Below are 16,684 nucleotides of genomic sequence, written 5' to 3' on the forward strand. Positions count from 1 at the left end.
CCGTGACATGATGCTATCACCGTACACCTCGACAATTTGGCGATGAATTTCAGATGCTCATGTGCCTTTTAAAAGTACAAATCTGATTACACTACGTTCCTTAAAGTTTGACCATGTTTCTGCCAGCCCCCGCCATCTTAAAACCAATGTTGGGACAGGATGATTGATATAAGGCGCAGTCTAATGGCCCTGAGCGGAAGCAGTGGCCTCCCTGCGCCTGTGGGAAAATAGAATGAAATAGAGAACATTACATATGTCTTGTTACCTTACTTCTTGAATCATCCTCATATTATTCTGTTCGGAAAGGAATAGCAGGAGCGATTTATGGTCTCTGCACAGAGGTCCAATTTGTACAAAAATGTTAGTAAGCTCATTTAAGCATATTCTTTGATATATTGACTTTCAATCTGGTCTTTAAGATAAAATGAATGGAAACATTGATCACAAAGTGAACAGGTAAACTTGACAGACTGAGAGCAGATTCAATTAGCAGCGTTGTTTAACGTGAGCTTGAAGCAGTGCCCGGGACTGTTAATTTACAGCTTGTGGCAAGTCCGAAGGCTGCTCTCACCGCTGATTTCTGTTTGTACCATCCTGAGATGTGAACAGAATAGTAGGGCTTTCTACCCATACTGCGGTCACCGCAAAAGCATTAACTCCTAGTTACAGACACTTACCCTGGATCTATGGGATAATGTGCGTTAGTTGCATGCATACCGTGTGATAAAATGGTCTTATAATTGAAATAGCTTAAGGCCTTAAGCATGCGGTAAGCACCGTGCCTAACTGAATCTGCCCCTTAGGCTTTCCATAGCTGAGCAAATAAAGTAATAGGTAAGGAGACTGAACAATTCATAATAATCACACCATCCTGCACATGTGACAAATAAATCACTGTGTTTATACATTGCAGTTATTTTAGAACACAAGATAAATTCGGAAAAAACAACAAAGCAATGACACTAAGAATGCACTAGTTATTTACTAAAACTGAAGTTGTGATTCTATTATAAATTAAGAAAAAACATTGCAATTCTATGTGTTAATGGCTCTTACTTTCTCATAATACTTGATTTCATATTCTGTGATGACTCCATTGGGATGTTCAGGTTCCTGCCAGGATATATCGACAACGCGCTGTAACACTCTCTCCTTCATTACCCCACTTACTTGAGACGGAGCTAAAGCAAGGCGAGATGATAAAAAAAGAGTATATTTTCTAACATGTGGAAAATAAAACACCGCATTTTATCAGTCTCACATAGTGACTAGAATTATTTAATTACACTAAAATAAAACACCTTTTTCATAAAGTACAATAAAATTCTGATCGTAATGAATATTCAAACAAGGGTTTATTATGCTCATAAACTATAATGGAAATGTAAATTAAAGTGCAAACAGCAGAAAACATCATTGTGGAGTTAGTGCAAATATGAATCGTCAGGATTATACTGATAATTAAGCAAATGAATTCTAATTAAGACAAAAATTGCAGGCTTTCAGATTAATCTCTTGTGATTCATTGACAGACCAAATATTTATTATACTGTAGATGAAAACAACAAAAGAAACCTTCTGTTGCTATCTTGAGCCTTGATTCTATAAAAGCATGCCAATGATCAAGTAATAATGCCATTTATCCACAAGCACACAAACAGTCCTTCACCTACAGTAATGAAAAGAGCAACCTGATAGCAATTGAAAAAAATCACTTACTGACATTCACTGTAAACCATACTTTTTTTTTTAAAGTGGAAAGTTTATTTTCTTCATTAATCATTTGTTACACATACTGTAGACTAAAAGTATGTTATACAGATATTGTACATCATGGATTCTCACTGCCAACATGAATCTGACATTCAGATCACACATACATTAAAACAACAACCAATAAAACACAATGCTAATTATTCTCATTTGATCATTTTTCCACTGGTAGTCCGGTGTAGCCTGCCTTATTTACGCTTACTATATCTTTAGAGTAATACCCCTTTTCCACTAGCTTTAAAAACACGGGTAAATGTGCGGTGGCGCGCATTTACCAGTGTTTTTTCCTAGTGGAAACGGCCCCCCCTGCAAATTCCCAGATCAAGTGATATGGGAATCCTACCCGGGTATCTTGCCGGGTTGAACACGTGTTCAACCAGGTAAGCTGTGTAGTGTGAACGGAAGCTGTGTCGATGCGACACGGCTTCCGCTTTACATTGAACGGAAGGGCGGCGCAGGGAGATCATGTGATCTCCCAGCGCCGCACCTGCCGTGTCACTAGCAGCATCACTAACCCGGCAATATGCCGGGTTGGTGAGCGCTGTGGGAAAGGTAGCTGTAGCACGGGTCGCAGCAGTGTCAGGCTCGGCTCCCGGCTGCGACCCGTGCTACAGGTGGAAAAGGGGTATTACTGAGGAGCAGTCATGTTGTAAAGGACAAAGGGGGAGTTGTATTATACCTGGAGAAGTGATAAAGAAGTGATAAGTGGAAGGTGATAACGCACCAGCCAATCATTACAGGTTTGAAAATGACAGTTAGGAGCTGATTGTCTGGTGTGTTATCTTCCACTTATCACTTCTTTATCACTTCTCCAAGCTTAATACATCTACCCCAATGTGTGATTTCTGAACAGTAAAAAAAATAAAAAATAAAGTGACCAAACATTGAACATTACCACCAAACGGGTCATTTCAACTTTACACTTGACATTTTGTTATGTACTGTCGTAACAAATTCCTCATAACTGAATAACAGATTCACAAACAAAATTCTTCCCGCTATAGTGACACAATTCTTAAAGCTATGTGTACAAAAGCATGGGAGACAAAATTCTATCTATAGTCATGAAGTCATGCAAGCATGCTTAAAATTGCTCTACTGTCTTGGCCTCTACCATGCAATGAGAATCATCACTGGGACATAGCTATACCAGGATACAAGTTATTTAGGATGGGAAGAATAGGAGGAGAGGTAGCAATGCATGTAAAGAAAGTAAAAATGCTGCTTTAATACAAAACATTGAAGAGTAAACTGAGGCCATTTGGGTGACCACAGATATGGGAGAGGAGGACACTGTTCGCACTAGGGTGATCTATAGACCACCAGGCCAGGGGCAGGAATTGGACTGAAACCCTACTGCTGGACATGACTAAAATGGCTTTAAAGGGAGAGGTCATAATCATGGGAGACTTTAATCTACCTGATGTAAATTGGGAGGGGGCTTTTGCAAATTTAAATACAAATGGCAAATTTCTAAATTACTTACAGGGAGCATCTCTCAAGCAATTGGTGAGGGAGCAACTCGCAAAGACGCAATATTAGATTTAATACTAAAAAATGGTGACAAGATATTGCACATATATGTGGGTAAGAACCTAGGATCTAGTGACCATCAAACAGTATGGTTTAGTAGAAAGACAGGGTTTAATTCATGCCACACAAAAAATAAGATTTTATACCTACCGGTAAATCTTTTTCTCCTAGTCCGTAGTTGCTGCTGGGGACTCCATAAGGACCATGGGGTATAGACGGGCTCCGCAGGAGACATGGGCACTATAAAGAACTTTAGAATGGGTGTGCACTGGCTCCTCCCTCTATGCCCCTCCTCCAGACCTCAGTTAGAGAAACTGTGCCCAGAGGAGACGGACAGTACGAGGAAAGGATTTTTGTTAATCTTAGGGTAAGACTCACACCAGCCCACACCATCCACACCGTATAACCTGGAATATACGCAACCAGTTAACAGTATGAACAAAAATGTATCAGCCAACGACTGATCTTAACTGTAACATAACCCTTATGTAAGCAATAACTATATACAAGTCATGGAGAAATATGTCTGCACTGGGACGGGCGCCCAGCATCCTCTGCGGACTAGGAGAAAAAGATTTACCGATAGATTTAAAATCTTATTTTCTCTTACGTCCTAGAGGATGCTGGGGACTCCATAAGGACCATGGGGATTATACCAAAGCTCCAAACCGGGCGGGAGAGTGCGGATGACTCTGCAGGACCGATTGAGCAAACATGAGGTCCTCCTCAGCCAGGGTATCAAACTTGTAGAATTTTGCAAAAGTGTTTGAATCCGACCAAGTAGCTGCTCGGCAAAGCTGTAAGGTCAAAACGCCTCGGGCAGCCGCCCAAGAAGAGCCCACCTTCCTAGTGGAATGGGCCTTTACAGAATTTGGTAACGGCAATCCAGCCGTAGAATGAGCCTGCTGAATCGTGTTACAGATCCAGCGAGCAATAGTCTGCTTAGAAGCAGGAGTGCCAACCTTGTTGGCTGCATACTGGACAAAAAGTGCCTCTGTTTTCCTAACCCGAGTCGCCCTGGCTACATAAATTTTTAAGGCCCTGACCACATCAAGGGATTTGTAATCCTCCAAGTCTCCCGTAGCCACAGGCACCACAATAGGTTGGTTCATATGAAACGATGACACCACCTTAGGCAAAAATTGAGGACGAGTCCTCAACTCTGCTCTATCCTCATGGAAAATGAGATTGGGGCTCTTATGAGATAAGGCCGCCAATTCGGACACCCGCCTTGCCGATGCAAAGGCCAACAACATGACCACTTCCCAAGTGAGAAACTTTAATTCAACTGTTTGAAGAGGTTCAAACCAGTGAGATTTTAGGAACTGTAACACCACGTTAAGGTCCCATGGTGCCACTGGGAGCACAAAAGGAGGCTGGATGTGTAGCACTCCCTTTACAAAAGTTTGGACTTCTGGGAGAGAAGCCAATTCCTTCTGGAAGAATATAGATAGGGCCGGAATCTGTACCTTAATGGAGCCTAGCTTTAGGCCCATATCCACTCCTGTCTGTAGAAAGTGGAGAAAACGGCCCAAGTGGAAACCTTCCGTAGGAGCATTCTTGGCTTCACACCAAGATACATACTTCCTCCAGATATGGTGATAATGTTTCGCCGTCACCTCCTTCCTAACCTTTATCAGAGTAGGGATGACTTCTTCCAGAATACCCTTCCCCGCTAGGATTCGGCGTTCAACCGCCATGCCGTCAAAAGTAACCGCGGTAAGTCTTGGAACACGCAGGGTCCCTGCTGCAACAAGTCCTCCCTGAGAGGAAGAGGCCACGGATCTTCTGTGAGCATCTCCTGAAGATCTGAATACCAGGCCCTTCGAGGCCAATCTGGAACAATGAGTATTGTCTGTACTCTTTTTCGTCTTATGATTCTCAATATTTTTGAGATGAGAGGAAGAGGAGGGAACACATAGACCGACTGAAACACCCATGGTGTCAACAGGGCGTCCACTGCTACTGCCTGAGGGTCCCTTGACCTGGCACAATACCTCCGAAGCTTCTTGTTGAGGTGTGATGCCATCTGAACACCGAATCTGCGACCCTCTAGAAAGTGAGCACTCTGCAGCCACCACAGGAGAGACACCCTGGCCCTGGGGGACAGGCTTATCTTCTGATGTATTTGTAGATGGGACCCCGACCACTTGTCCAGAAGGTCCCACTGAAATGTCCTCGCATGACCGACACTCTTTTTGGTTTTAGCAGGTCTCTGACCATGTTCTGGAGGTCCTGGGCTTTTTCCATCGGGAGAAAAACCCTCTTCTGTTCCGTGTCCAGAATCATGCCTAGGAATGATAGTCGAGTCGTTGGAAACAATTGCGACTTTGGCAGATTTAGAATCCAACCGTGCTATTGTAGCACTCTCAGGGACAGTGACACGCTTTTCAGCAATTGATCTCTCAATCTCGCTTTTATCAGGAGATCGTCCAAGTACGGGATATTGTGACTCCCTGCCTGCGCAGGAGCACCATCATCTCCGCCATCACCTTGGTGAAAATCCTCGGGGCCGTGGAAAGCCCAAATGGCAATGTCTGAAACTGGTAATGACAGTCCTGTACAGCGAATCTCAGGTACTCCTGATGAGGAGGATATATGGGGAAATGAAGGTATGCATCCTTTATGTCCAGTGACACCATAAAATCCCCCCCTTCCAGACTGGAGATCACTGCCCGGAGCGATTCCATCTTGAATTTGAACCTTTTCAAGTACAGGTTTAGGGATTTCAGATTTAAAATGGGTCTGACCGAGCCATCCGGCTTCGGAACCACGAACAGGGTTGAATAGTACCCTGTTCCCTGTTGGACTAGGGGAACCGTGACAATCACTTGCTGTTGACACAGCTTTTGAATTGCAGCTAACACTACTGCCCTCTCTGGGGGAGAAGCTGGCAAGGCCGATTTGAAAAATCGGCGAGGGGGCACCTCTTCGAATTTTAGTTTGTAGCCCTGGGATACAATTTCCATCGCCCAAGGATCCACGTCTGACAGAACCCAGACCTGGCTGAAGAGTCGAAGACGTGCCCCCACCGGTGCGGACTCCCTCAGTGGAGCCCCAGCGTCATGCGTTGGATTTAGTAGAAGCCGGGGAGGACTTCTGATTCTGGAAGCTAGCCGAAGCAGGCGTTCTTTTCCCTCTACCCTTACCTCTGGCGAGGAAGGATGAGCCCCAACCTCTTCTGGACTTACGACCGAAAGGACTGCATCTGATATTGTGGAGTTTTCTTTTGCTGGGGGGGAACAAAAGGCAAAAAAGTAGATTTACCCGCGGTAGCTGTGGAAACCAGGTCCGCGAGACCTTCCCCAAATAAAACTTCACCTTTGTAAGGTAAAACCTCCATATGCTTCTTTGAGTCGGCATCCCCCGTCCATTGGCAGGTCCACAGGGCTCGCCTAGCAGAAATCGCCATGGCGTTGGCTCTTGAACCTAGCAGCCCAACGTCTCTCTGAGTGTCTCTCATATATAAGACTGCGCCTTTAATGTGACCTAAGGTCAATAAAATGGTATCCCTATCTAGGGTCTCAATGTCAGCGGACAAGATATCTGTCCAAGCTGCAACCGCGCTACATACCCATGCCGATGCTATTGTCGGTCTGAGTAAAGCCCCCGTATGTGTATAAATAGATTTTAAGGTAGTTTCCTGTCTGCGATCAGCAGGATCCTTGAGGGCTGCCGTGTCGGGAGACGGTAGCGCCACCTTCTTGGACAAGCGCGTTAAAGCCTTGTCCACCCTGGGCGAGGATTCCCACCGTACCCTGTCCTGTGCAGGGAAAGGATACGCCATAAGAATCCTCTTGGGAATCTGGAGTTTTTTGTATGGAGTTTCCCAAGCTTATTCAAATAACTCGTTCAGCTCATGAGATGGGGGAAAGGTTACCTCAGGTTTCTTTTCCTTATACATGCGCACCCTCGTGTCAGGGACAGAGGGGTCATCTGTGATATGCAAAACATCTTTTATTGCAATAATCATATAATGAATACTTTTGGCCACCCTTGGGTGTAACATCGCATCATCATAGTCGACACTGGAGTCAGAATCCGTGTCGGTATCAGTGTCTGGTATTTGGGATAGAGAACGTTTTTGAGACCCTGAAGGGCCCTGTGACACATTTAAAGCCATGGATTGACTTCCTGTTTTTTCCCTGGACTCTGCTTTGTCCAACCTCTTATGCAATAAGGTGACATTTGCATTTAAAACATTCCACATGTCCAACCAATCAGGTGTCGGCGTTGCCAACGGAGACACCACAATCATCTGCTCCACCTCCTCCTTAGATGAGTCTTCCGCTTCAGACATGCCGACACGCTCGTACCGACACCCCCACACACACAGGGATATTTATCTGGAGATAGTCCCCCAAAAAGGCCCTTAGGAGAGACAGAGAGAGAGTATGCCAGCACACACCCAGCGCCAACTGACACTGGAAAACAAAATCCCAGAATATATAGCGCTTTTTTATATAATTATGTATAATACACTCACTGCGCCTCACAAGTGCCCCCCCCCCCTCTTTTTTTGCCCTGTGTCACCGTGTTCAGCAGGGGAGAGTCCGGGGAGCCAGCGTCTCTGCAGTGCTCTGTGGAGAAAATGGCGCTGGTTAGTGCTGTGGGACCAAGCTCCGCCCCCTCCAGCGGCTCAGCCTATAATACTCCTATGCCAGCCTCAGAGGTTTATATTGCTGCCCAGGGCGCCCCCCCTGCGCCCTGCACCCATCCGTGCCTGCTAGTGTGTGTTGTGTGGGAGCAATGGCGCGCAGCGTGACCGCTGCGCGCTTACCTCAGGGAAGATCTGAAGTCTTCTGCCGCCTTGAAGTCTTCTTTTCTTCTTATACTCACCCGGCTTCTATCTTCCGGCTCTGCGAGGAGGACGGCGGCGCGGCTCTGGGACGAACAGCGAGGGGAGACCTGCGTTCCGACTCCCTCTGGAGCTAATGGTGTCCAGTAGCCTATAAAGCAGTGCCTATCACTTAAGTAGGTCTGCTTCTCTCTCCTCAGTCCCACGATGCAGGGAGCCTGTTGCCAGCAGTACTCATTGAAAATAAAAACCTAACAAAATTCTTTTTTTCAGAGAAACTCAGGAGAGCTCCCTGTAATGCACCCAGTCTCCTCTGGGCACAGGATCTAACTGAGGTCTGGAGGAGGGGCATAGAGGGAGGAGCCAGTGCACACCCATTCTAAAGTTCTTTAAAGTGCCCATGTCTCCTGCGGAGCCCGTCTATACCCCATGGTCCTTACGGAGTCCCCAGCATCCTCTAGGACGTAAGAGAAACAAAGGTGTTGGATTTTAGGAAGGCTGACCTTGCAAAAAATGGGGAGATGTTTAACAGATTCATTGGCAGATTGGAGAACATGAAAAGGAGTGCCGTAGAGGCGGAAACTATAAAAATAAGAATTTACTTACCGATAATTCTATTTCTCGTAGTCCGTAGTGGATGCTGGGGACTCCGTCAGGACCATGGGGTTTAGCGGCTCCGCAGGAGACAGGGCACAATGATAAAAGCTTTAGGATCAGGTGGTGTGCACTGGCTCCTCCCCCTATGACCCTCCTCCAAGCCTCAGTTAGGATACTGTGCCCGGACGAGCGTGCATAATAAGGAAGGATATTGAATCCCGGGTAAGACTCATACCAGCCACACCAATCACACCGTACAACCTGTGATCTGAACCCAGTTAACAGTATGATAACAACGAAGGAGCCTCTGAAAAGATGGCTCACAACAAGAATAACCCGATTTTTGTAACAATAACTATGTACAAGTATTGCAGACAATCCGCACTTGGGATGGGCGCCCAGCATCCACTACGGACTACGAGAAATAGAATTATCGGTAAGTAAATTCTTATTTTCTCTAACGTCCTAAGTGGATGCTGGGGACTCCGTCAGGACCATGGGGATTATACCAAAGCTCCCAAACGGGCGGGAGAGTGCGGATGACTCTGCAGCACCGAATGAGAGAACTCCAGGTCCTCCTCAGTCAGGGTGTGCCCCTGACCAAGTAGCAGCTCGGCAAAGTTGTAAAGCCGAGACCCCTCGGGCAGCCGCCCAAGATGAGCCCACTTCCTTGTGGAATGGGCTTTTACTGATTTTGGCTGTGGCAAGCCTGCCACAGAATGTGCAAGCTGAATTGTACTACAAATCCAGCGAGCAATCGTCTGCTTAGAAGCAGGAACACCCATCTTGTTGGGTGCATACAGGCTAAACAGCGAGTCAGATTTTCTGACTCCAGTCGTCCTGGAAACATATATTTTCAGGGCCCTGACAACGTCAAGTAACTTGGAGTCCTCCAAGTCCCTAGTAGCTGCAGGTACCACAATAGGTTGGTTCATGTGAAAAACAGAAAACACCTTAAGGAGAAATTGAGGACGAGTCCTCAATTCTGCCCTGTCAGAATGAAAAATTAAGTAAGGGCTTTTATATGATAAAGCCGCCCATTCTGACACACGCCTGGCTGAAGCCAGGGCTAATAGAATCTTCACCTTCCATGTGAAATATTTTAATTCCACAGTGGTGAGTGGATCAAACCAATGTGACTTTAGGAAACTCAAAACAACATTGAGATCCCAAGGTGCCACTGGGGGCACAAAAGGAGGCTGTATATGCAGTACCCCTTTTACAAACGTCTGAACTTCAGGCACTGAAGCCAGTTCTTTCTGGAAGAAATTCGACAGGGTCGAAATTTGAACCTTAATGGACCCTAATTTTAGGCCCATAGACAGTCCTGTTTTCAGGAAATGTAGGAACGACCCAGTTGGAATTCCTCTGTAGGGACCTTCTTGGCCTCACACCACGCAACATATTTTCGCCAAATGCGGTGAAAATGTTTTGCGGTTACATCCTTCCTGGCTTCGACCAGGGTAGGGATGACTTCATCTGGAATGCCCTTTCAGGATCCGGCGTTCAACTGCCATGCCGTCAAACGCAGCCGCGGTAAGTCTTGGAACAGACAAGGCCCCTGCTGGAGCAGGTCCTTTCTTAAAGGTAGAGGCCACGGTTCTTCCGTGAGCATCTCTTGAAGTTCCTGTACCAAGTCCTTCTTGACCCATCCGGAACCACGAGTATCGTTCTTACTCATCTCCTTCTTATGATTCTCAGTACTTTTGGTATGAGATGCATAGGAGGGAACACATACCCTGACTGGTACACCCACAGTGTTACCAGAGCGTCCACCGCTATTGCCTGAGGGTCCCTTGACCTGGCGCAATATTTGTCTAGTTTTTTTTTTTTTTTGTTCAGGCGGGACGCCATCATGTCCACCTTTGGTTTTTCCCAACGGTTTACAATCATGTGGAAGACTTCCCGCTGAAGTCCCCACTCTCCCGGGTGGAGGTTATGCCTGCTGAGGAAGTCTGCTTCCCAGTTTTCCACTCCCGGAATTAACACTGCTGAGAGTGTTATCACATGATTTTTCGCCCAGCGAAGAATCCTTGCAGTTTCTGCCATTTCCCTCCTGCTTCATGTGCCGCCCTGTCTGTTTACGTGGGCGACTGCCGTGATGTTGTCCCACTGGATCAATACCGGCTGACCTTGAAGTAGAGGTCTTGCTAAGCTTAGAGCCTTGTAAATTGCCCTTAGCTCCAGTATATTTATGTGGAGAGAAGTCTCCAGACTTGATCACACTCCCTGGAAATTTTTTCCTTGTGTGACTGCTCCCCAGCCACTCAGGCTGGCATCCGTGGTCACCAGGACCCAGTCCTGAATGTCGAATCTGCGGCCCTTTCATAGATGAGCACTCTGCAGCCACCGCAGAAGAAAACACCCTTGTCCTTGGAGACAGGGTTATCCGCTGATGCATCTGAAGATGCGATCCGGACCATTTTCCCAGCAGATTCCACTGAAAGGTTCTTGCGTGAAATCTACCGAATGGGATCGCTTTGTAAGAAACCACCATTTTTCACAGGACCCTTGTGCAATGATGCACTGATACTTTTCCTGGTTTTAGGAGGTTCCTGACTAGCTCGGATAACTCCCTGGCCTTCTTCTCCGGGAGAAAACATCCTTTTCTGGACTGTGTCCAGAATCATTCCTAGGAACATTAGACGTGTCGTCGGAAAAAGCTGCGATTTTGGAATATTTAGAATCCACTCGTGCTGTCGTAGAACTACTTGAGATAGTGCTACTCCGACCGCCAACTGTTCTCTGGACCTTGCCCTTATCAGGAAAGCGTCCATATTTCTTTTAGGAAGAATCATCATTTCGGCCATTACCATGGTAAAGACCCGGGGTGCCGTGGACAATCCAAACGGCAGCGTCTGAACCGATAGTGACAGTTCTGTACCACGAACCTGAGATACCCTTGGTGAGAAGGGCAAAATTTGGACATGTAGGTAAGCGTCCCTGATATCCAGTGACACCATATCGTCCTGGTTCGCTATCACTGCTCTGAGTGACTCCATCTTGATTTGAACCCTTGTATGTAATTGTTCAAATCTTTTAGATCTCACCGAGCCGTTTGGCTTCAGTACCACAATATAGTGTGGAATAATACCCCTTCCCTTGTTGTAGGAGGGGTACTTTGATTATCACCTGCTGGGAATACAGCCTGTGAATTTTTTCCCAATACTGCCTCCCTGTCGGAGGGAGACGTTGGTAAAGCAGACTTCAGGAACTTGTGAGGGGAAGACGTCTCGAATTTCCAATGTACACCTGGGATACTACGTGTAGGATCCAGGAGTCCACTTGCGAGTGAGCCCACTGCGTGCTGAAACTCTTGAGATGACCCCCCACCGCACCTGAGTCCGCTTGTATGGCCCCAGCATCATGCTGCGGACTTGGCAGAAGCTGTGGAGGACTTCTGTTCCTGGGAATGGGCTGCCTGCTGCAGTCTTCTTCCCTTTCCTCTAACCCTGGGCAGATATGACTGGCCTTTTGCCCGCCTGCCTTTATGGGTACGAAAGGACGGAGACTGAAAAGACTGTGTCCTTTTCTGCTGAGATGTGACTTGGGGTAACAAAAGTGGATTTTCCAGCTGTTGCCTAGAGATGAGCGGGTTCGGTTTTACTCGGTTTTACTCGGTTCTCAAAACGGCATCTAATTGGCTCACGGATGTCACGTGTTTTGGATAGCCAATAAGGTTCGGTTTTGAGAACCGAGTAAAACCGAATCCGCTCATCTCTACGTGTTGCCATGGCCACCAGGTCCGATGGACCGCCCCTTTATACGGCAATACTTCCATGTGCCGTCTGGAATCTGCATCACCTGACCACTGTCATGTCTATAAACATCGTCTGGCAGATATGGACATCACATCTACTCTTGATGCCAGAATGCAAATATCCCTCTGCGCATCTCGCATATATAGAAATGCATCCTTAAAATGCTCTATAGTCAATAAAATATTGTTCCTGTCAAGGGTAGCAATATTTTCAGTCAGGAAATCCGACCAAGCCCCCCCAGCGCTGCACATCCAGGCTGAGGCGATTGCTGGTCGTAGTATAACACCAGTATGTGTGTATATACTTTTTAGGATATTTTTCAGCTTCCTATCAGCTGGCTCTTTGAGGGCGGCCGTATCTGGAGACGGTAACGCCACTTGTTTTTATAAGCGTGTGAGCGCCTTATCCACCCTAAGGTGTGTTTCCCAACTCGCCCTCACTTCTGGCGGGAAAGGGTATACCTCCAATAATTTTCTATCGGAGGAAACCCACGTATCATCACACACTTTAATTTATCCGATTCAGGAAAAACTACAAGTAGATTATTCCCACCCTACATAATACCCTTATTTGTGGTACTTGTAGTATCAGAAATATGTAACACCTCCTTCATTGCCCTTAACATGTAACGTGTGGCCCTAAAGGAAAATACGTTTGTTTCTTCACCGTCGACACTGAAGTCAGTGTCCGTGTCTGTGTCGACCAACTGAGGTAAATGGGCGTTTTTACAAGCCCCTGACGGTGTCTGAGACGCCTGGACAGGTACTAATTTGTTTGCCGGCCGTCTCATGTCGTCAACCGACCTTGCATCGTGTTGACATTATCACGTAATTCCTAAATAAGCCATCCATTCCGGTGTCGACTCCCTAGAGAGTGACATCACCAATACAGGCAATTTGCTCCGCCTCCTCACCAACATCGTCCTCCTACATGTCGACACACACGTACCGACACACAGCACACACACAGGGAATGCTCTGATAGAGGACAGGACCCCACTAGCCCTTTGGGGAGACAGAGGGAGAGTTTGCCAGCACACACCAAAAACGCTATAATTATACAGGGACAACCCCTTATACAAGTGTTTTCCCTTATAGCATTTTCACATATGTAATCATATCGCCAAATAAGTGCCCCCCCTCTCTGTTTTAACCCTGTTTCTGTAGTGCAGTGCAGGGGAGAGCCTGGGAGCCTTCCTCACAGCAGAGCTGAGCAGGAAAATGGCGCCGTGTGCTGAGGAGAATAAGCCCCGCCCCATAAAACAGCGGGCTCTTCTCCCGGAGTTTGTGAGATCTGACAGGGGTTAAATACATCCATATAGCCTCAAGGGCTATATGTGATGTATTTTAGCCATAAAAAAGGTATAATACATTGCTGCCCAGGGCGCCCCCCCCAGCGCCCTGCACCCTCAGTGACCGCTGGTATGAAGTGTGCTGACAACAATGGCGCACAGCTGCAGTGCTGTGCGCTACCTTATGAAGACTGAAAGTCTTCTGCCGCCTGTTTCTGGACCTCTTCAACTTCGGCATCTGCAAGGGAGGTCGGCGGCACGGCTCCGGGACGAACCCCAGGGTGAGACCTGTGTTCCGACTCCCTCTGGAGCTAATGGTGTCCAGTAGCCTAAGAAGCAAATCCATCCTGCACGCAGGTGAGTTTACTTCTCTCCCCTAAGTCCCTCGTAGCAGTGAGCCTGTTGCCAGCAGGACTCACTGAAAATAAAAAACCTAACTTAAACTTTTATTCTAAGCAGCTCAGGAGAGCCACCTAGATTGCACCCTTCTCGGCCGGGCACAAAAATCTAACTGAGGCTTGGAGGAGGGTCATAGGGGGAGGAGCCAGTGCACACCACCTGATCCTAAAGCTTTTATTATTGTGCCCTGTCTCCTGCGGAGCCGCTAAACCCCATGGTCCTGACGGAGTCCCCAGCATCCACTTAGGACGTTAGAGAAATGTGCAATACTAAAGGCAACAGACCTTTGTATCAAAAGGATTAGGAAAAGCACCAGGAAAAGGGTAGCCAGTGTGGTTTACAAAAGAGGTACATGTGTCCTCATACATTTTGCCTCTATATGCCACGCTGCAGGACAAGCCTGTCTTTATGTCTTATTCGCATCACTACGCGAATCGGACGCACAAGCAGATGTTTATTAAAATGATATGTGGCATGCCTATAATCTGTGTGCGGCTGTATTTGCATATGTAATGATACGTTACAGTGTTTTGTAGGAAAACTCTGTAAAGTTTAATCTCATATGCTGATACAGCCACGGTCACAGAATATAGGCATGCCACATATAATTTTACATAGAATTTGAAACATAGAATTTGTCGGCAGATAAGAACCACTTGGCCCATCTAGTCTGCCCCTTTTGTTTTTTACATTATTTTTATCTCTAACCTTATTTGATCCTTATTTCTTTGTAAGGATATCCTTATGTCTATCCCATGCATGTTTAAATTGCTCTACTGTCTTAGCCTCTACCACCTCTGATGGGAGGCTATTCCACTTGTCCACTACCCTTTCTGCGAAATAATTTTTCCAAAAATTTCCCCTGAACCTCCCCCCTCCAGTCTCAGTGCATGTCCTCGTGTCCTATTGCTTCTCTTCATTTGGAGAATGTTTCCCTCCTGGACTTTGTTAAAACCCTTGATATATTTGAAAGTTTCTATCATGTCCCCCCTTTCCCTTCTCTGCTCCGAACTATACATATTGAGATTTCTTAGTCTTTCTGGGTATGTTTTGTGATGTAGGCCATGCACCATTTTAGTTGCCCTCCTTTGTACAGTTTCTAATGTATTAATATCCTTTTGAAGATATGGCCTCCAGAACTGAATACAGTATTCTAGATGAGGCCGTACCAATGACCTATACAGTGGCATTATTACTTCTTTCTTTCTGCTGCTGATTCCTCTCCCAATGCAGCCAAGCATCTGACTAGCCTTCGTCATTGCCTTGTTACATTGCTTACCTGCCTTTAAGTCATCTGAAATAGTGACTCCTAGATCCCTTTCCTCCTCAGTAGTTTCCAGTATAGTGCCATTAATACTATATTTAGCTTTTGGATTTTTGAGACCCAAGTGCATGATTTTGCATTTTTTGGCATTAAACTGTAATTGCCACACTCTTGACCATTCCCCTAGTCTACCTAGATCCTCAATCATTTGTTTTACCCCACCTGGTGTGTCTACCCTGTTGCATACCTTTGTGTCATCTGCAAAAATGCATACTTTCCCTTTAATGCCATTTGCAATGTCACCAATAAAGATATTAAAAAGCACTGGTCCAAGTACAGATCCCTGGGGTACTCCACTGGTAACATTTCACTCCTGTGAATGCACTCCATTTACCACAACTCTCTGTTTTCTATCCTTCAACCAAGATCTTATCCATTCAATAATCCTAACATCCAATCCCAAACTTTCAAGTTTATTTAGCAGTCTGCGATGTGGAACAGTGTCAAAAGCCTTACTAAAGTCTAGATAAGCTATATCCATGGCTCCACCTTTATCCATCACTTTAGTCACACAATCAAAAAAGTCAATAAGATTTGTTTGACATGATCTCCCCCCAGTGAATCCATGCTGTTTGGGATTTTAATTAGCATAAGCTGTTTATGCGTCCTATTTACAAAGCATTGTGACAAATACACATTTTAATGAAAGAAGTTGCATGAACACGCCCGGCGCTACCAAGTTACGCCATGGCATGGTGTGACTAGAAGGGCTTTAATGTACCAGGAGGCTACATGTATGCAGAAACAGCTGTTTCAACTAGTGTGAAAGCAAAAAAGAAACTGCCTTTAGGAAATATAAGCAGACTTAAAATAATAATGACAAAGAGGTGCATCATGCCAGACGGAAGAAGGCTAAGAATGTGATCAGGCGTGCAAAGGCAGAAACTGGGGAGAAAATGGCCCAATCAGTAGGTAAAGGGGGCAGACTTTTATAAGTGAAAGGAGAATATCAAATGGAAAAATAATTTGATTTAAGACAGATTGAGGGAGACGAGGCAATAGCAGATCATTTAAATAACTATTTTAGCTCCGTATTCACTACAGAAGGAGAGGGGAAGGAGCCATAGTTAAGTTGCAAGGACATTCATGAAAATAAAGTATAAATGGAGATACGCTCATCTGAGGCGGCTCCATCGCAAAGCAACGTTCCCGGCGTGACTAGGCGATCCGTCCGCCTAGTCACGCCGGGACCGCACATTAAAGTGAAT

At 46.0% G+C, this 16,684-nt stretch overlaps 1 protein-coding gene across 7 annotated transcripts in view; it reads right to left on the minus strand.

Annotated features, from left to right (window-relative positions):
- Nucleotides 1–16,684, minus strand: part of EPHA7 (EPH receptor A7) — a 347,251-nt gene that overhangs the window by 55,851 nt on the left and 274,716 nt on the right. For all 7 annotated transcript variants that reach the window (XM_063916995.1, XM_063916997.1, XM_063916998.1 and 4 more), the window contains exon 6: nucleotides 1,057–1,181. In XM_063916995.1, coding sequence (XP_063773065.1) covers nucleotides 1,057–1,181 — 125 coding nt within the window. The remainder of the gene's footprint in view (nucleotides 1–1,056; nucleotides 1,182–16,684) is intronic.

This window comes from Pseudophryne corroboree, chromosome 4 (genome assembly GCF_028390025.1).
Source record: "Pseudophryne corroboree isolate aPseCor3 chromosome 4, aPseCor3.hap2, whole genome shotgun sequence".
Classification (NCBI taxonomy): domain Eukaryota; kingdom Metazoa; phylum Chordata; class Amphibia; order Anura; family Myobatrachidae; genus Pseudophryne; species Pseudophryne corroboree.